Source organism: Bombyx mori, chromosome 13 (genome assembly GCF_030269925.1).
Source record: "Bombyx mori chromosome 13, ASM3026992v2".
Taxonomy (NCBI): Eukaryota; Metazoa; Arthropoda; class Insecta; order Lepidoptera; family Bombycidae; genus Bombyx; species Bombyx mori.
In genome coordinates, this window is record NC_085119.1 from 9,091,919 (window position 1) to 9,113,266 (window position 21,348).

The following is a 21,348-nucleotide window of genomic DNA, read 5'->3' on the forward strand; positions in this document are numbered from 1 at the left end:
CATAATTAATAGTACAGTAATTACCAAAAAAAATTAAAACCATCCAATGTAACTAGACGCGATATTTGTACCTGGGGTGTATGCGATTATCTCTCTGTTCGGGTGGAGCATTTTAATTTATTTCTGTAAACGTCAACTTTCTATTGCATTACTTTTTACTTATTAAACTTTTATTATGATTTTTATTGCATTATTGAGCAGAATTACTTACGACCTACCTGGCGTTTTGGTAGTTATATTGACATCGCAAATTCTCACCTCGAGACATGAAGTGAGAATTCCAATGGTATTGAAATATGACCGGAAAAATTAAGACTGGACTTCGTACCGAACCGGAATGTATGGTAGTAACTCATTATTTAAATTTAGCCGCTCATACAGATTAAAGACTATTACACTTGGCTAAATTTAGTCAACTGAATTCAGAAGCAAATTTAGAAGCTTCTGATTACACTGTTTTAAGCTCAGTTGCTGAATAAATTGTCAGTTTAAGCGCGACGAATTTGGACGTGTCGTGTGTGTACGAGGATGGCCCCAGTATTGTCTAGACAACAAAAAATTGGTCTTGGCGTAGCCGTCGCTGTCGGATTAATTGAAAAAAAAAAATACGGGTGAAGAAATATTTATTGCTCCGCGGAAAGATAGCAAATATGAACATTATAAGTGATTTAGAACCAGCAGACTTTAGAAATTATCTATAAATTGATTTTCAAAAGCAGGATACTATCCTACGATATTCTATTATATATCTATTATATAACTATTACATATCTAATCCTACGATAGTTTAAGTCCAAAATAAAGATTGGTTGTAACATTAAGATTTCTTGAAACAGGAAATTCGTATCAAGATTTAAAATTTATTTCTTCAATATCCCAATCCCTGATGACAAAAATTACCCCTGAAACATGTCGGGCTATTTATAAAATTAAATGTCTGGCACATTCAATAAAGGTGACAGAAATAAGTACTTTTTATTCGGAAGTAAAAAACAAACTAAAACGTCCTTACGCACGGAGAGCTATGGGACGACTGAAACCATTAAGTAACTAAATGCAATTACACCTTCCTAAATGCGTTTCTAATTAGCCTTCTAAATGATTGAGTCAGTCAGAAACCATCCTTGCTACTGAATTCAGTAGACTAACTTACTTAATGCTATTACACTTCACTGAATTCAGTAGCGACTGAATACAGTCGATTAAATTCATCCAGGTGTAATAAGCCTCTCAGCAATACCTCAGACACCGCCAAGCTATTGCGTACTACTTTCGAGGCAATCCTCAAAGTCGTAGGCTATATCCCCTACGCAATTAACCAGATTTTACTTCAGTACCCAGGACATGCTAATTTAAAATATTTTCTTTTTATAATCTAACGTCATCATCTTGGTAAATCTAATATAATAAATAGATGAACCTTCAACTTAACGATCTACTTAACTAATGGAACCAAACCCATTACCAACGCCATAAAAATCATTCAAAATGGGTGTGTTGAACTATATTGTCGTTTGGTATTCGAAACCGTAAAATCAGAATGGGTCGTTTAAATAATAGAAGAGAGTAATACCAAATATGTGACGTGTCACAATAGTAAGATAATTATATCAATAATTTTCGTGAAAATATTTACATTGTTGGTACCGATGTTTGGTATTTCAGAAAAGCTATAAAAAGTGGAAAAAAAACATAGTGCAGCAGTGAGCGTCTGTGGGCTGATAGAATAGAATAGAACCTAGTGCTAACAATTAATGTCGAATGGATAACCTCCTTACAATTTCACTTAATCCCGGTAAAACACAACTGGCGATCGCATTGTTCTGGAGAGAACTCAGTAAACTCTGCTGCCCATTACTCTGCGAGTTTAAATTTGTTTCATGAGCGCAACGATATGCTTCTCTTCTAGTATAGTTTTTTGGTGGTAGGCAGTGGCATGTGTCGGTTAGGTACTTACCATAGATGACCCGTGTTTCATAAACTTTATGGCTTTCAATATTTATTTAAGGCATCGACTAGTGATTTCATACGTCTTGTTTAAACTGGGAAAAAGCTAATGTAGGCAACTCAACATAAAACTATACGGCTTCTAGAACCAATAAATATTACAAAACATTTTTTTTTTTAAAAAAGTCTTTATTTCCAAATTAATGTTGCAGAGATGGTTTGTAGAATCTTCCCAGTAAATATAATCTGATAGATACTTATGTTGGTATTGTTGGGAATGACTCGCTACTTTCCTCCACCACACAATTTACAATTCTGTGTATACAATAAAATATAAAAGTAAGAAATCTAACAGAACGCTCTATGGAAACAAAGTTTCTTTAGATCGGATCATAAGTTTGTTCGCGATACTGTCAAGAAATTCTCATAAAAAAACTACCTGCTTTTAAGATTGTGCACCAAGCCATTTAGCTAAAGTATCTTTGTAGGTTCATATATCGTTGTACTGTGTATAGGTTGAGAATGAGATATATTAAGCTGTAAATAAATGGAGACTGTACTGCTTTGAGTAAACTTAGTACGAACTTGAAGAGGACTACCCACAATATCCCTCCTTCTTCCGTTTCGCGTTCGATCTTAAAACGACATTAGGCTGTGATTAAGTAAAATTAGATTTAAGATATTTTGTTTTCTAGCTTATACTTAGTAACTTAGTAGCTTTGTTTGCGTTCATACAAAAACGATACGATATTGAATACATAACCATAATGAGGTATCCTTGCGCTCGTTCCAAACCCATAAAGCGATTCCTATCAGCTATACCCCAAACGAGTATACAGTATGTGATCGCAGTTTGAGCCACAGCTACATACCTATATTTCGTTTAAAATGTGATAACCCATAAGATGTCTCAACCATATAAAAAATTTATTGATAATTATTAACTCTTAAGAGATATGCCAGCTTAGGCGCTAATCAGCTGGATAAATTAGGTAAATTAGCAATCCGAACACAAGTACCACTATATGTTTTGATTATAAAGTTGCTATTTAGTTGTAAAATAACGTAAGGTGCGAAAAATATTTTACAAATATGAAGCTTTGATAGATTTAAATTTAACCAGTCATACACCTTAGCTAGTCCCTTCACTATCAGTATCAGCCATCAATGTAAGTTAAAAAAGCAACTTTAAATATAGAATATAATATATTGTAGTCGTCGTGGCCTAAGGGATAAGACGTCCGGTGCATTCGTGTTGAGCGATGCACCCGGTGTTCGAATCTCAGGCGGGTACCAATTTTTCCAATGAAATACGTACACAACAAATGTTCACGATTGATTTCCACGGTGAAGGAATAACATCGTGTAATAAAAGTCAAAATCCGCAAAAATTATAGTTTGCGTAATTACTGGTGGTAGGACCTCTTGTGAGTCCGCGCGGATAGGTACCACCACCCTGCCTATTTCTGCCGTGAAGCAGTAATGCGTTTCGGTTTGAAGGGTGGGGCAGCCGTTGTAACTTACTTGAGACCTTAGAGCTTATATCTCAAGGTGGGTGGCGCATTTACGTTGTGGATGTCTATGGGCTCCAGTAACCACTTAACACCAGGTGGGCTGTGAGCTCGTCCACCCATGTAAGCAATAAAAAAAAAAAAATTATCTACATATTATTATGTAGATATGATGATTTACATCCAATTATTCCTTTATGATCTGCTTCCTGACGGCTCATTGATTCGAAAATCTACAGTGTGCAACGAAGTGACAGTTTCCAAACAAATTATTATGATTATGGGCTACCATTATAATTAAGGAAGTTAAGAGTACGTTGTTCGTGTTTGTTTCCTATGAAATACAGGCATAATCAAAACCAAATGAAGCTTATGTTTAAACATATACAAAGTAATAAAAAAAGTGTGTGTGTCCGCTCCGACGCACGACTGGAGTTTACTGGATATAAAAAATTAAACGAAACAATACGAGAAATAGTTCTATATTACGACAACACGATACACTACAGATTATTAACAAATTAACGAGACACAAAACAAACGACTAACAAATATATGAAAATACAATAATGAGAGAAACGCGCGATCAGTACGAGGCTTTGTGGCGGACTGCCGGCGCAGCAGCCCGGCGTCACCTGCAATAACGCGGCCGCGCGTTGGCTCCTGATTGGCGCGCGCACGCATCACGCAATCAGGAGCCAATCAGGCGCATAACGCATTTCGTGTGACATGCTAGTACGATTTTGATTGGCGCGCGCACGCATCACGCAATCAGGAGCCAATCAGGCGCATAACGCATTTCGTGTGACATGCTAGTACGATTTTGATTGGCGCGCGCACGCATCACGCAATCAGGAGCCAATCAGGCGCATAACGCATTTCGTGTGACATGCTAGTACGATTTTGGTCCCCATAATTTTCATACCCCGGGCCTATATATGTAAATCGATTCTAAAGGAGTAAACTCCAAAAATTATCGTCAATCGTTGTTTAAAACCAATGGCATGAGTATAGTCATGACCTTTCACACACAAATGTTATCTGATAATAGCCAGAAGGTCCTTCTGAGGTAACAAATAACATAATGGTCATCTAGCGAAATCATTACCGCCACAAGATCGAATGACATCAAGCCGTAGTTACAGATCAGTAACATAATCCCGTTACCGCGATCCCAACCCTCACAAATCAGCGTAGAAGTTCTTAACTCTAACTTTATAAGTGTTCTGTAGCAAAGAGATTCTTCCCTAATTAAGCCAGTCGAAAATGTTTGATATTAGAAGCCACCTTCTTTACTGGTGGTAGGACATGTTTTGAGTCCGCACGGTTAGGTACCACCACGCTTTTTTTCCTTTTTGTTTTCGGACATTGGGCCGAACCCGCGGGGTATGTGGGACTTGACGGTCTGCAGATGCTGAGAGCAGATCACGGGTCCAAGGATGTTTAAGGGCCCTACCTACCAAACGACTGCCCTACCCGAGGTCCGATCTCCACCTGGGGTCAGAATCCAGGCAGAGTAGGAGGGATTCCCGCGGTCAACACTACACAACACTACTACCAGACTCGCGGCGCCACCCCCCGAAGCCCGACCGACGGGTCGTCGAGGCGATAGTCGACAACCCTGCATCGGCTATTTCGATACGGAAGCCCGACGGGCCGCCCCAGGCGGTGGCGCTGGTGTTGCGGAATACCCCGCTGGACCAGAACCAACTGCCAGGTCGGAACGTGTTACACCGACTGCCGTAAAGCAGTAATGCGTTTCGGTTTGAAGGCTGGTGAAGTCGTTGTACTGTAAAGACAGAGACCTTAGAACTATCATTTCAAGCTAGGTGGCGGCATTTACGTTGTCGATGTTTATGTTCTCAGGTAACCAATTAACATCAGTTGGGCCGTGAGCTGGTTCACCCACCGAAGCAATAAATAAAATAAAATGTACTCGTCCTATTATAAATAGGCGGGGTGGCAACGTTAGCATATATTGAATTCTTTTTGTAGATTGATTTAACTATTTTTATTTACAGGTTTACGAAGAATAGCTGATATTATTCCCTTTTGGAAATAACCTAGAAAGAGAACCGGGGGACTCTGTTTTTTTTTAATCGTTTCTTTTTTCAAACTTCTTTTCGACAAATATAATTCGGCTTGTTGTAGCTTTAACGTCTCACGCGATGTTATTTGTGGCCTAAAATAGACGACGTCACCACGGATTATATACAACGATTAACACGTATGACGTCATACGTTGTGATAAATGCTAAAAATTGTTAAAATAATCACATTTGATTTATTTCAATACAAATAAACAATGTTTTAGTGATTTAGTGATAGTGATTGGATGATCGTTTTAGTTGTTATATTGGCAGACGTTAAGCATTCACCAAGTCTTATGAAGTTAGATCAGAACATAAACCTCACCACCCAACTTGAGACATGGCATTAAAGTCACAATTGTTTTGTATAAAGATTGTTTCTGGTACTCAATTTTCTTCCGTCTTAGGAATAGGCAATACGATGACAGCTGAAATTCATCATAGTACCTACACCCTAACACCAAAAGACCACCAGTATTGAACAATATTATATATATTTATTAATTAACTTCCACGGAGAAGAAATAACACCATGTAATAAAAATGAAACCTGCAAAATTATAATTTGCGTAATTACTGGTGGTAGGACCTCTTATGAGTCCGCACGGGTAGATACCACCGCCCCGCCTATTTCTGCAGTGAAGCAGTAATGCGTTTCGGTTTGAAGGGTGGAGCAGCCGTTGTAACTATACTGAGACCTTAGAACTTATATCTCAAGGTGTGTGGCGTATTTACGTTGTAGATGTCTATGGGTTCTAGTAACCACTTAACACCAGGAGGGCTGTGAGCTCGCACACACATCTAGGCAATAAAAAAAATTAAATATATATATAAATGTGTATGTTTTCAATAATATGATCACAAATGTAAATAATATTGTCTGTAATTTACAAGCGCATGTACAATATTATATAGTTCAATGAAAACATACAATAAGCGCGTCCTTCCTTCTATAATAATCGCTATGAGATTTTTCGCATATGTTGCCGTTATTACAATTTTTCCTTTCATATTGATAACATCGAGTGCCTTTGATACGACGCACTACAAATTGATTCGAAAAATATTTGATTTTCGTTTTATTTAAACTCAGAGACATGTAATATAGCATGTAATTTGCTAAGTAAAATAAACATAAGAAAAACAAACCAATAGTTTGTTTTTTGTTCATATTTGTATATATTTTTTATTTATTTAAAAATTTGTATATTCAATTTTTAATGTTGTGAATTCATTTAATCGTAATACCTACATGTAATTTCGAAATTCTAAGCAAGGTACTACTCTGAAGCTGATAAAACGAATGTAAATTGTAATGGACCAATGGCATAATATATGTGTTAGTATTATTATTATTATTTTTTAAGATTCAAAGGTAAGGTTTAAATATATAGGAGTACCTTACTACCTACTACACCTTTTACTTTTTTAATAGCCTGACTATGTTCACAATCCACCTAATGGTAAACAATTGCTGAAGCTAAGGAGCATAATAAAACCACCGCCGCCTACCTTAAAACGAATTCTGAAATTGTCATATTATTGTAATGCGGTGCTAGAAGACAAAAGAGGAAACACACAAAAGTTTTGCGGTAAAAATAGATGTAGGTAGAATTTCCCATGTGGGTTTTCGGTTCTAGGTAGCAATGTGACAATGCTAGTGACGGTAGCCACGTGGGACGTATGCTCACCCGCTTTTAAAGGCAATAAAAAATAAATAAATAAACCATACATTTTTAGGGGAGATCTTAGAAAGATTTTGAGAAAACGAATGTAAAAGAGGTCAGGAATTTGCTAATGGTGTTGATCAGTTAAGGGAATATCGGCTAGAGGTGACTATTGTCTTTGCTCTAATTATGACCTCAAGTTATGGGGCGAATACTTCGATTAAAAATGTTTTCCGGACATGCACAAATTACTATAATATATCACTGGATCCATAGATCATTTTATCTCATTTACCTTTGACTGCAAATGAAGCTTACCTCGTTAGCCTTTCCGCAGCGCTACACATCTTTAACTACGTTGAAAAAGGTCCCGCCAGTGACAGAAAGCGATTTATCTGGTGCCCCTTAAATTAAAATTTGAGCAATACTTTAGTCTCATTTTGCTACAAGTATATTTGTAACTTTCGCGACGTTATCATGGGGGAACCGATCCGGTTTAAATCTTTTACACTTTAATTTGGTGCTGATTATTGCAGGCGTCATCCATCAGAATCTAAGCACAAACTCGATTCTCAATAAGTTAAGTAAAATTTGTATGCAGTTGAAACAGCGCCCCTAATGACAAACGTAACCATACGTTCCAACTGCGTAAAAAATTGAGTTAACTTTAACGCTATCGAGAGCGTTAGAAAACTCGCATTAAGCTCACTGATCATAAGCAACCCAGCTCTAGAATAGTATTGATGGTTTAAATTGCTATCCACTATTCTTGCTCTACATGCAAACAATACATCGAATTACACATATAAAAATCGTATTACTCTGAAACGGATTTGTTTTGTGTACGTCTGTATATGATGTTAAGCCGTTTATTGAAGAAAGGGAGGAAGCAATCGCAGTAATAACATCGTTCACTCGTGTTTGAGCCGCTGTCGAACACGGCCGCGTGTTTGAGTATACTTTAGTTCTCCTATTCTTTACATAATAACATACATATTTATTTTATACGAAAATCAAGCATTCCATTAAAATTCCGAAGCAAAGTATTTATTTCAGGAAATATTCGTAATAAGTCTACTATGAGTAGTTTTGTGCGTCTGTTAAATTTATTAATAACACAAATTGGTGCTTGAATAAGAGAGCGTACCTGAACACCTATACTGTAAGTGAGAAATTTACTATTACTTTTTTTATTTAGTAGTGCAGATGGGCTGACAGCTTATAACCAGATAATATTAAGCTGTTACCAGAGCCCCTACACAGCATTAAAGGCAAACGTCACAACTTAAGTGCTCCCACCCACAATAAGACCAAGTTATTGTTTGTACGCCTTGAGAAATTTGTCGAAATTTCAATAATTTATATTACATTTTATTAGATTTAAGCTTTCATTTTCCTAACCACTCGTTCATCCAGTTTTAACGAAATACACTGTGTGCAGCAATATTGGCAGCCGTTATTTGCATAGTATAAATTGACTTCGTTTGAATGATGCGTTTCAGGGATGTTTCTCAAATCATCAATATCAAAAATAGCTCAAAAATAATAATTAAGGAAATATTTTTTATTTTATTTATATTATTATTTATCGATTAATACTAGTACTACAAGTAAGTACGGGCGTACTGAATTTGAAAGACTCAACAAATTGTGATTCGAATATTTGCACTCTAGATCGAGTAGTTTAATTAGATATTACTTTGTTTGAAAGCAAAACGGACCATAAGACTCTTCCAGTTGTCTGAGAAAAAAAACCTGTATTTTTAAAGAAAACTTTATTAAATGCACAAAATTATTTATGTGTGTAAAATTAACGTAATATACAAAAGGTTTATGTTATTTTTTTGTACAGTATTTATTTATTGCAAGCAAAAAGTTTGAATCCGCTTAAACAAAGGAAAAGGAAAAACTTCAGTTTCATGTTTGTCTTCCGACAGGTTTTCTCACGGTCGACTTGGTATTCTCCAAAGCTCATGGACATCAGCAATGCCAGAGGCATCCGCTTCCCAAGCCAAGTTTAATTGCTGCCTATTTGTGTAAACTACCATTTTACGATATTGCACCCATCGTAAGAGTCAATCATAAAGATTAATAATAATCCCTCTGCGAGCGTTTGGGTTTTCAAAGCAAATCAAAATATTCATCATAGTTGACGTACTTACATAGCGCGCGGCTACAGTTTGCGCAAGCTTTAATCAAAATTCTCTAACATTTGTTTGTCCTAAAATCATTCAATATCGGATTTGAAGAAAATCGGTATGGTGTTTGTCTATCAATGAATCTGCTTTTAAATGTGATTTTAATGATTTAGATTCATTTTAATTATTAAATTTTCTCTTCCGTTTCCTTTTTGACATTAACAAAAAAAAAAACCGAGTATTCATCATCATCATCAACAGCCCACAGTCGTCCACTGCAGGACATAGGCCTCTCCCAATCCACACCACTGAGCCCGGTCTGCGGCTCTCCTCATCCACTTCTTGTCGGCCACCGTGTGGAGGTGGTTACCTCCACACGGTGGCCGACAACCATCTATCTAGCTAATATTATTTAATAATAAATATTATTTGAGTATTACTCAAATAATATTGATTACGCTAAAGTTCGTCGTCAGTAGTTACTAAGGAATATAGGAAAATCGGTTAATACTAGTAGAATATAATAGAAAGAATTAATAAATTCTATGAGATTAATAAATTGTTTTTAATTTTCAATCGGAGTCATTCCTGGGGATTAATACTCCATTCTTCCAAGCTCACCTTTAAAATGCAGAGTCCTTTTATCACAATCGGCGTGTTCAATTCCAATTTTATTCGAGCATTTTTTCAAAAAGCACGTTTTAGAAACAAGCCGAATCAAAAAATCTTTTTTTATGTTCCTAGTCCGTATATTAGGTCAAATTATTATAATTATGCTAAAGCCACCGGCTCGTAATACGTGTACAAATTTTAAAGTTAAGCGGACGTCTTAAAGCTGATGAAATTTACGTTATTTTATCCTAAAACGTGTATGAAATGATTTTATTTCAAACTAGCTGACCCGGCAGACTTCATAGTGCCTCAATCGATAAATAAAAGACCTAAGCTTTTGTATAAAATAAACTTAAAACAAACAAAAGGAATCCGTCCGACGGGGGACACATCAAAGGAAAAACAAATTTTTTATTTTTATTTGATTCTCTTCTCTGGACTTTCACAAATAATTCAAGACCAAAATTAGCCAAATCGGTCCAGCCGTTCTCGAGTTTTAGCGAGACTAACGAACAGCAATTCATTTTTATATATCTAGAGATGAGAAAAATGCTAGAAAAACGGAAAACACGCAAGTTCGTACAATACCGCATACTACTATAAAACATGCATACTGCCTACATAACATAACATACTACGTAAAAGTATTTCGCTTATTGAAGTGTGTTTACGCTAGTTGAACTTAAGCCCCTAGAGTTACCTAGATAATTCTAAAAATAATATTCAACAGGTATTATTCACCATAAATCTTATTTGAAAGTAACTATTTACGAACTATCCGCTTTTATGTTTTATCTCTTATCTAAGATTTGAAATGCTAAACTGCTATGCCAAATGCTTTGTTAAACAAAATTCAGTGCCGTATGACACATAAATACTTAGTCTGGCTATAAATACTGTTACAATTAAAAATAAACAAAATATTACATTTGAATTTGGAATCTGTCATTTTTATATAATTACGGTACTCATTGAGTTTTCTCATTTTGGCGCCAATACATTGTACAATATTTTGCGATATTAAAATGGAGTGGGGTGATAAAGAGAACCGAATCGCTGTGATTGCATTACACAAAGTAGGTATGGAGCCAAATGCAATTTTTAAAACTCTCCATACGCTTGGTATTAGTAAAATGTTTGTGTACCGGGCTATTAATAGGTGCAATGAGACTTCCTCTGTTTGTGACAGAAAAAGATCTGGCCGTCCACGTAGTGCTCGTACGAAAAAGGTGGTCAAAGCAGTAAGGGAAAGAATTCGAAGAAATCCTGTCCGAAAGCAAAAGATTTTATCTCGGGAGATGAAGATAGCAAGCACCTAGAACGATGTTGCGTATTTGAAAAGATGACTTAGGACTTGCAGCCTATAAGACACGTACTGGTCATTTCTTAACTGATAATTTAAAAGAGAATAGGGTGGTAAAATCGAAACAACTACTGAAGCGGTACGCAAAGGGAGGTCATAGAAAATTTTTGTTTACAGATGAGAAAATTTTTACAATTCAGCAACATTTTAACAAATTTGTAGTCCCTAAAACAATTCATACGACTGGCAGTGAAAAATTTTCCCATGGAAAGAGTGCGTGCTTCTATTGATAACTAGCCTCAACATTTAAAGGACTGTATTGCAGCCAATGGAGACCACTTTGAATAAGCTTTTTATATTTAAAATTGTTTTATATTTATGTATTAAACTAACACACTGTAAAAGTAATAAATGTTATTTGCAATAGAATTTTTTTTTTTCCTTTGTCTCAGTATTTATGGCGAGACTAGGTATATGAAAATTGTATCGACGACAAAGCAATTATGGGTCTCGTAATGTATTCATAGCTCCGGTGACAATGTAACAGTACATCGTTTTATGACACTGGAATACAATTAGCAAGGGTCATGTTAGCTAAATGAGTGTGAGAGTACACTAAAAATGTAGGTCGCACGCAACCACGATGGTCATAGGTAAATTAATCTCAAGGGAAGGGTGTTAAATTAAGTTGTTTCATGGTAAGAGTTACACAATCTTATTAAATTGAGAACTTTTTTGAAACCCCTGGGCAATTTTAATTGAGAAATGGTATGGTCCTTTTAATAAGCGAAGTGCTTAATATAAGATTATTGGCATACTTCAAACTCTCGATAGCTTTAAATAGGTACCTGAGAAAATTGGAAAACGAAATAACAACTTTAGAAGAATTCATTTTGGGTATAAAATATTTGTGTAGCTTGTGGTAGGAATAGGGCGTACGCGGACGAGTATGTACCGCTGTATTTGATAATTTTTGTCACGAATCAATTAGTTTGGGTTTGAAGTCCCAATGTTGTTCCAATGATGTTATTGAAATTTCCATATTACTTATATGTAAATTTGGGCAGTGGCAGTCCCGTCACGACGTCTATGAGTTCGGGTAATTATCACTAATAAGTCTTAAGCTAGTTTCTTCATGCCCTAGGGAAGTAAGGAAATAAACACATATCATTTTCCTGCCCTTCTCTCAGTCACCTGGGGTCGGCGCAACATGTTTTCTCCTTCCATACTCCTCTGTCATATACCATATCTTCGCTCACTCCCCTCTTACATATATCGTTTTTCACGCAATCCATCCATTTCTTCTTAGGTCTACCTCTTCCTCTATATCCTTCCATATTCATAGTTATCACTCCTTTCTATTTGTCTCATCACAGGTCCTTACCATCCGAAGGAAATAGACACAATATAATTAAAAAAATATATACCTAAATACTTGGCTGCACTAATTTCCCTTGCACGTAGCACTGTATGGTAGAATTCATGAAAAATTATCAAAACTAAATTTACCTTCAAGTTGAATGTTGTGGATGTAATTTCTGATCGTATTAGTTATTATAAATAGTATGCGATTATGCCTTCGACGTAAAATCATTATTTGTTTCAGAAATATCAAAATAAATCAGGTAATGTTCGACTTAAAAACATAAAAGTTGTAATGGCTTCAGACATGGCTGTCAGTACTAGTACATCACCTAAGAGTTCTCTGGCGAAGCTGGTGCTATATCCTAAACCAAAAGCGTTTAAGATTGCGATATTGGGTCAATCTGGTGTCGGAAAATCAGGTAAGCCACTAAATCATTTAATTACAAAGAATTTATTCTTTAATTACTTGTGTGTACTTATGTACCCATAGTTTGTAGCTATTTGTTACCCATAGTTTGTAGCTGTTTTATAGCCTAATAAAATGTAGAACGTAATCCTCCATCTTCAAACTTGACTGTGGGTAGATCTTGGTGGGGGTTTCTTTAGAGATTTTCTATTGTGCTTTTGTGAAGGAACACCATCGTCTTTGTAATAAATAAATAAACCATAAGCTATAAATAATAAATACAAGAAACGTATAAGCTGCTTCTGAAGTTTTTGCTGTTGATTTTATTATGATATTTGTTTTGTTGATTATAATTGAGGTGTGTTGTTAGTCACCTGTTTTTACAACGAAACCAGTCAAGCTGATAGTTCTGCGTCTTAGGCTGCGACAGTACTTATGGAATATTACGAGATTTTGACCAAAAATCACAAAGAGGGTGACTTAATTCATCGTAATCGGTGCTTTCTATTGATTAAGATGATCAGCGAGCTTATTATTTATCCTTCATCATTCATAATCATTCCTTCTGTGTTCTATACATGCAAAAATTCATATTGGTTTGCCGTAACGCATAAGTCATCAGCATATAACAACACTGCTGCTTTCCTAATAATTCTGGTTTTGTCGAATTTCAAATTTAATTGAAACTGGCAACTATTTCGCTACGTTTTCGTTTTGTTTTCATTGTATAATTATTACAGCATTAATTGACTACATTGTAAAATGGTAACAAAATGATTTAAAGTAAATTGTAACGTAACCTAATTTTAAAACGGTTACCCTAAATCCAGTTTCTTGATGTCGCTTTTTACACGGTTTTCATTCTAGAAAGTTCTGATAGTTTCTTAAGTTTTCACGAGTTGCAGACTTCATCAAGTGATTACACGATGATCTTATTCCACTACTATATTCACCGTAAATGTGCAATTTAATTGTACTGACTACTGCCGCAATTTAAAATCAAAGTTCAAAATAAAGAAATAATATCGTAAGTTTAAGAGATAGTTTCAAAATTGATCACATTTCGATTGAAATAACGAAATTTTCACACGACATGTACGAATTGTCGGATAAATAATTTTTTTATCTGTTTTTAGCTTTGGTTGTAAGATTTATAACACGCCGATTCATCGGGGAATACGACTCGAATTTGGAAAAGATTTACGCTTTCCAAACCGTCATTGATAACGAGATGGTATATTTCGAAATATTGGACTCTGCCGGAGACTCGGGTGTGAGTTCATTAAGCGTTGTTTTTGTCTTTTTGTCATACGTGGTGGTCATTTACATATATTTTTACTGGTGGTAGGACCTCTTGTGAGTCCGCGCGGGTAGGTACCACCGACCTGCCTATTTCTGCCGTGAAGCAGTAATGCGTTTCGGTTTGAAGGGTAGGACAGCCGTTGTAACTATACTGAGATCTTAGAACTTATATCTCAAGATGGGTGGCGCATTTACGTTGTAGATGTCTATGGGCTCCAGTAACCGCTTAACACCAGGTGGGCTGAGAGCTAGTCCACACATATAAGCATTAAAAAAAAACGTATATGTGAGTAGCCCATAGTTCATATATTTTTATTGCATTGTTAGCAGGACGGGGAATATGCGAATTTGGAGAGCAATATCAGATGGGCCGAAGCGTTTATTTTGATGTATTCAGTTACGGACAAATGTTCGTTCGACGAGTGTCACCGACTCAAATTCCTTATTAACTACAACAAAAGACGACGACGTCTAGCTTCGTCTATTAAGGTCTGTTCGTAAACAACAATCTATTTTTAGTCCACAAAAGATAACCGAAAATAGACATTGTGTGAAATCGAACATGTATTTATATTTAAGGCCAAGCACGAGTGCCAGAATGACCTAATTGTATACCGTGTTAAACTATACAAGACAGCCGTCTTCGGAATTCTGACAGCCGATGTGCTCGTAATTATTTAACTAATGTAACTATTCCAGTGCTGCAAATCCGTATCATTTTTTGTAAGAAATTACGAAGCTAGCACCTGTTGACGGATTATTTCCATGAAGGAATAATATAGGGTAATACAAATTAAACCGTTAAAAAAAAACTAACTTCTGCTGGTATTGTACTTCCGCTTGGGATCCATACAGCCTATTTCTGATGTGAAGCGTTACTATTGTTGATCGAAGTGTGAAGCAGTCAGGCGTTCCGGCTTGTAGAATTGGATGACTGTTAAATAATATAACTGAGCGATCGACCTCATGTCTCACGTGAGGGCGGCATTCGAGCTGTAGTTTCTATGGAATCTAATATCTGCCTAAGGCAGCAATTAATTAACAAATCTACGTAACAAGAATTAAAATTTCACGTATTTGTAATTTTTATTTTTTACTTTTATAATTTTTTCAGGCTACGATTTACTAAAAAACTATGTTGTTTTTAAGACTTGCTCTATCTGTTTTACATTCATTATATTAATACACAAATAATATTAAAAAAATGACCCGGTAGAGACTTAGCTTTCGGGCTCTCATCTCGGTATTTCTAAAATACAATTGTACACATTTATTCAAATCACTCAAGTTAATATTTACTTTCCATATCAATCAATGCTTGAGAATTATTATACCATCGTTTTTATTATTTAGAATAAAACCTCAAAATTTTCATAAGATTTTTACCTAATAATTAATATAATTTTGTTTCTCAAGTCAGACGAAAGTAATAAAAAGTTTACAGCTTTAACGACAAGTTTGCTCGTTAATTTTGATTTCAAGAATCGTTAAAGCTCTCCTGGAGCTCACAGTCTTGAAATAAAAGAAATGAAAAACGCTCGAGAAAAGGCCAGAGCCGCAGTAATGGATCTGGCGTTAACCAACATCAATGTATTTATGTGGATCACTTTGCTTTGTCGTAACCGCGTAAAGTGGTCTCCGGTAACAATGTCAATAAGCGGCACTGTAAATTGAAAAGGGGCGCTTAAAGAATGAAATATTTTTTTTTCTTTAATCTTCAGACTTGATTTGACATTACATTTGGTAGATAGCGCCTTGGCTCTACCCCTGGCATTAATGACGTCCATGAGCGTCGGTAACCACTCACCATCAAATTGGTCGTACGCTCATCTGCCTACAAGGGCAATAAAAAAAACATCACGACGATGATATAAAATCAAAACGTTCAAAAAGTCTTAGAAACGTTGACGACGCCTTACCTGATTATAAAACAACATTACCTCGTATATTTCCGGATGATGAATCACTCTTTTAAATTTTCAGGACACCGCTCTAGAGACGCCCGTTGTTTTGGTTGGGAACAAGATTGATCAACTCGGTGATCGAATGATTTCAACCGAAGAAGGACAGCGCCGTAGTAAAGAAATTGGATGCGTGTGCTTTCATGAGATTTCTGTTCGAGAAAGTATTGATCAGGTATTTTTTAAGAAGCCGCCTTTGAAATCAGATCTTTTCTTTCAGGATCGGACAGTGTGAACGATGATCAGTGTAATTACTGGTGGTAGGACCTCTTGTGAGTCCGCGCAGGTAGGTAGGTCCACCACCCTGCCTATTTCTGCCATAAAGCAGTAATGCGTTTCGGTTTGAAGGGTGGGGCAGCCGTTGTAACTATACTTGAGACCTTAGAACTTATATCTCAAGGTGGGTGGCGCATTTACATTGTAGATGTCTATGGGCTCCAGTAACCACTTAACACCAGGTGGACTGTGAGCTCGTACACCCATCTAAGCAATAAAAAAAATTGAACTCAACAAATATTTAGAATTAAGTTACAATTCGACTACAGAACTGAATTTGGTGAATCTTTTCTGATTAGTGTAAAAACTTCTGATAGTGTAAAAACTGGCACATATTATCACGATACAACGAAGTCCCGAGTAACCCATTTTTCATAAGCAATTGAATCCAACTGAAAATAGTTCCCATTTCAAGTAGTACACTCCGATTTAAACATTATGAATTTAAAAGAATATGAGTAGAACTGCCAAAAAGGCACTTTAAATTTAGAACATTATAGCCTTATTTTTAAATAATGACGTTGCAACCTCGATGTTAATTGTTTTTTTATCAGTTAGTTAAGTATAATACATGGTTTCCACATCAGTATTATATAAGAAGGCTTCCATGCTCACACCACAGTACTAAAATTTATAGCTATACATATTTATAATAGAAGAATACAGTAAGACCCATCTGAACCACAGCGACACGCTGTGCGTACATGCTAACATTTACATGACCAACTTTGAAACTGACGAGTTCCGCGGCTTTCAATTTAATTAATTGAAACTTGCTTCAAACATTAATTTAACTTTATAATGGTCTTGACGACGAGCTTATGGCAGTGACACGTATACGGAAATTTCTTTCCTACAAGAACACTTTATGGAGTCTACTACAATGTTCTTACATTGCTCACAGTCTCGAAATTATACTGGTATACTTATATTTTTACTGGTGGTAGGACCTCTTGTGAGTCCGCGCGGGTAGGTACCACCGCCCTGCCTATTTCTGCCGTGAAGCAGTAATGCGTTTCGGTTTGAAGGGTGGAGCAGCCGTTGTAACTATACTGAGATCTTAGAACTCAAGGTGGGTGGCGCATTTACGTTGTAGACGTCCATGGGCTCCAGTAACCACTTAACACCAGGTGGGCTGTGAGCTCGTCCACCCACCTAAACAATAAATAAAAAAATAAAAAACATACATACACACATAGCGGTGAACTCTTCATGTGACTTTAAACAAAGTAAAAACATGCCGATAAAGACCCTGCTTTGGATATGTGAGCTCTTTCTTGAAAAGAAAGCGGGGTACCTACCGCTTGCGCGACTATGAGCGACTTAATGGATTATTGGGAACATATGCTCAATATTTCTGTCTATCGCATAGCCGCAATAGAACAATTGTATCTATCGTTCACAACAAAAATTATTTAAGAATTCAGAGGCTCACACTTGAATAAATGAATAAAAAAATATCTATATAAGAATTAATAAAATCTGCCCACTTTTTAATTGGGCGAATAAATTTGTATCAGAGGGAAGCTGTTAAAGCTATAGTTATATTTCTGGAACAGCTGCTGTCTAGAGTGAGTTTCCTAAAAAAATTCGTGGTACCGTTCAGCTGCAATGCAATACCCTCAAAACCCCCCGGTGTTTTCCGACCTTTATGACTTGTATACTTCAAACGAGGCTTGCGAAGAGTACTCAGCGGTAGGCAAAGACTTAGCTGTACCCTGGCCTTGCTGATGTCCATGAACGACAGTTTCCATTCACCATTACGGGGGGGCATACGCATTTTTACCTACAAATAAATTTTTTTTAATTCATTAATTTCATTCCAAATATTTTTAATTGTTTATTACCCTTTAAAATTTATATAAAAATGATACTTACATTTCAGGTGTGGAGCGTTTTCCGTGACGCAAGAAGGTTCTGGAGAGTTAGCAACAAATGGTTTCGACCACGTGGTGACACCGACGTTCATACAACAGCGTTGAGTAGACCACTCGCTAGAGCATCCTCTGATACAACACCTGAAACAAATGTCAATCCACCTTTCTGTAAGTATAAAACCCTTCGATCAATAATAGTATTATTGATCGAGGATAAAACCGTTTAAAATTAAAGTAAAACCAAATTCCGATCTAGGAACTTGATAGTACGAGTATAAGATTATCGTTCGATAGGCCCTAAAATTATTTGCAGATTATTAAAAGTTTTTCAATAACCGTATAAGACACGTGCTTCTTAAATATAAAAATATCATAGTTAAATATGTATCGTGTGTAAATTATGCACGTTACAAAAAGACCCCCTAACTTCGCTACATTACGAAACATATTAGATAGTTAGACATAATTAGATCGGTAACATTTTCAAATCACTTTCGCTGATTGAAAGTCAATTCCTTTTAACATGTTAAGGACCGGAGTGGTCCCTGTGGGTGGATGCTATTATTTTGCCAAAACAAAATAAGCGGTCCCCTGAGACCGCCGCAACTCACCTACCTAGAATACCTCGGACCGCAAGTTTTCTATCGAATATGTAAGAAAAGCGGGCCGCCATGGCTCATCTAGGCTAATAGCTATAAGATATCGAAAGGGGACTTGGAAATTCTAAAATAAATATGTATTTATTAGACTTTGAAAGTAGTTACAATAAATATGAAAGTCAATTTAGTTTTAAATCAAATTTTTATTACAAATATTTCGTTTTATAACATAAAAAAGTATCACAACTATAATCATATACCTATATATCCATATAAAATAAGTCGTACCTATTTATTAAATCACGTTTTAGTAAAAACTATTAGTTTTTTTGTCAAAAAAAGATCAAAATTTAACTGAGAGTCATAAAAATTTAATCGTGTTCGTTGAAACAATCCAGACAAAAATGAGGTTGCCCTTCACATGTAAGGCAATAAGTTACCACTTTCTTCACATTTAATTTTTAGGTATTATTTTACTTTGTTTCTTTTGGTAACAACCTTTACAGTAGGTGTTTCCTCACTTTATGGGCAGGTCGTCTTTTTTACCCAGTTTATGTTTTCGTTGTCTTCTAGTTGCAGCTATATTTTCGTATTATTATTCATATCTAGCTATATTTCGTCCAACAAGCATCTAGTACGAAATAGCACAAGGGAGGGACTACAGCTTTTGTTTTCCCGCCATTTCTGAGAATCGCCGTATTGGGACCGCTAACGTTGTTTTTGATTTAAATGCCAAACTTAGAACTTTTTTTTTTCCGACGGACCGCTACCAAAAAAAAGTTTCTATTCGACAATATAATTGCATAATCAAAAAACTAAAATTAGGTATAGCTTATTTGAGCAATTCTTTATCCATACGTATTTAATTAATTTTGGCGAAAGCCGCAAAGAAATCTCGGTCCTTAGCCTGTTAAAACATCTTCAACAATCTGAAACACGCAATAGTCCGCGACTCACAAAACACGGCACTTTCAGAGTACTCTGATGGGCGGGATTACGAGTATCGTTTGTGTAATGTAGCGTGCACACTGAAGGGATAAACGAGATGCTCATAAACGCTCTATATGTAGTATACGTATGTATGTGTTTGCAAAAAGCCACGTAATTACGTTTATAATAACGTAATAAATGATCGTTTCTTTTTTGGCTAAGTTTAAAGCTACGACCGGACCATCGAGTCGATTCGCTTTGTCTTCGAAGACTGACTGAAACTTCATTTACATTATTACTAATCGTAGCACCGGTAACCACTATCTTGCCTATTTATGCCGCAATGCAGTCATGTGTTCCGGTGCGAAGATCGGATCAGCGGTAATACAATTAAATTTATAAATTTTCGATACTCAAAACTCGATAAGGTAATCATTTAATTAAAGGTAGATTGTGAGCTTCATTTATTTAATATGAAAAAAAAAGCCGGAACAGCAGTAACAGTATTTTAAAAAAATCAGTATTTCAAATTTACATGTAAATCAATCTATTTTTACCGTTTGATCTCTGATCAAGTTTATTTCATTTTATAGTATCCATTGCTTTGAATACATTACAATTTTCGTATCAAGAACATCTGTAACGGCTAAGACTTGGGAAAACAGAAGCAAATACTATTCTTTTTTAATTAAAAAAAATTAATATTTCATTTCAGATCGGCAATGGACAGCGATGGAATTGGACGAAGAAGAGGAAGCTACAGTGGTACGCAGTAATTCAACTTCGTCTTCAGGCCAATCAGACTGCTTAGAAGAATTCAGAGCTCGTGCAAGCACAGACTCTAGACTGCCACCGCGGCCAGCAAGACCTCGACATCCCCGTCCGACCCGACCATTCCCTCCACTAGTCAGAAGAATGAGCGTTGCCATGAGAGGAAATAACGCCAACACTTACTAATGCTGCTTGACTTAGTTATAAATGAATAAGAAACATAATTTGAATTAATTATAATTGCAAATTTTATCATATTGTTGTCATACTCGTGCTTTATCGTTTTTTCTGAGTAATTTATCCACATAAATGTAGAAATGATAAAAGAATATGTGGGTGGTTTGATTTTATAGTAGTTCCGACCGATGAGTTACTGAGTGAGGATATCATAAGCTCACGGCCTACATGTTCAGAAGCGCACGTCGTCTATCACAGCGATAATACATCGCACCAACCACCTGGAGAACAACGGCGGATCCAGGGGGTGGGTCATGGGGGTCATGACCCCCCCTGAGCTAGTTCCAGGACTTGAACTAACTTAGACTAATTGAAGAACATCATGATCTATTTATTACCTATTGTTATCAAAATTA

The 21,348-nt window shown here is 36.1% G+C and overlaps 1 protein-coding gene across 1 annotated transcript; it reads left to right on the forward strand.

The window, feature by feature from the left end:
• Positions 1-8,124: 8,124 nt before the first annotated feature.
• On the forward strand, positions 8,125-21,086 carry LOC101746852 (ras-related and estrogen-regulated growth inhibitor). Its single transcript, XM_004927996.5, has 7 exons — positions 8,125-8,377; positions 12,875-13,052; positions 14,176-14,312; positions 14,672-14,830; positions 16,325-16,477; positions 18,464-18,623; positions 20,700-21,086. Exons 2-7 carry the CDS (start codon positions 12,926-12,928, stop codon positions 20,939-20,941), a joined length of 978 nt encoding a protein of 325 aa, XP_004928053.1. The 5' UTR covers positions 8,125-8,377; positions 12,875-12,925; the 3' UTR covers positions 20,942-21,086.
• The last annotated feature ends 262 nt before the right edge of the window (positions 21,087-21,348 follow it).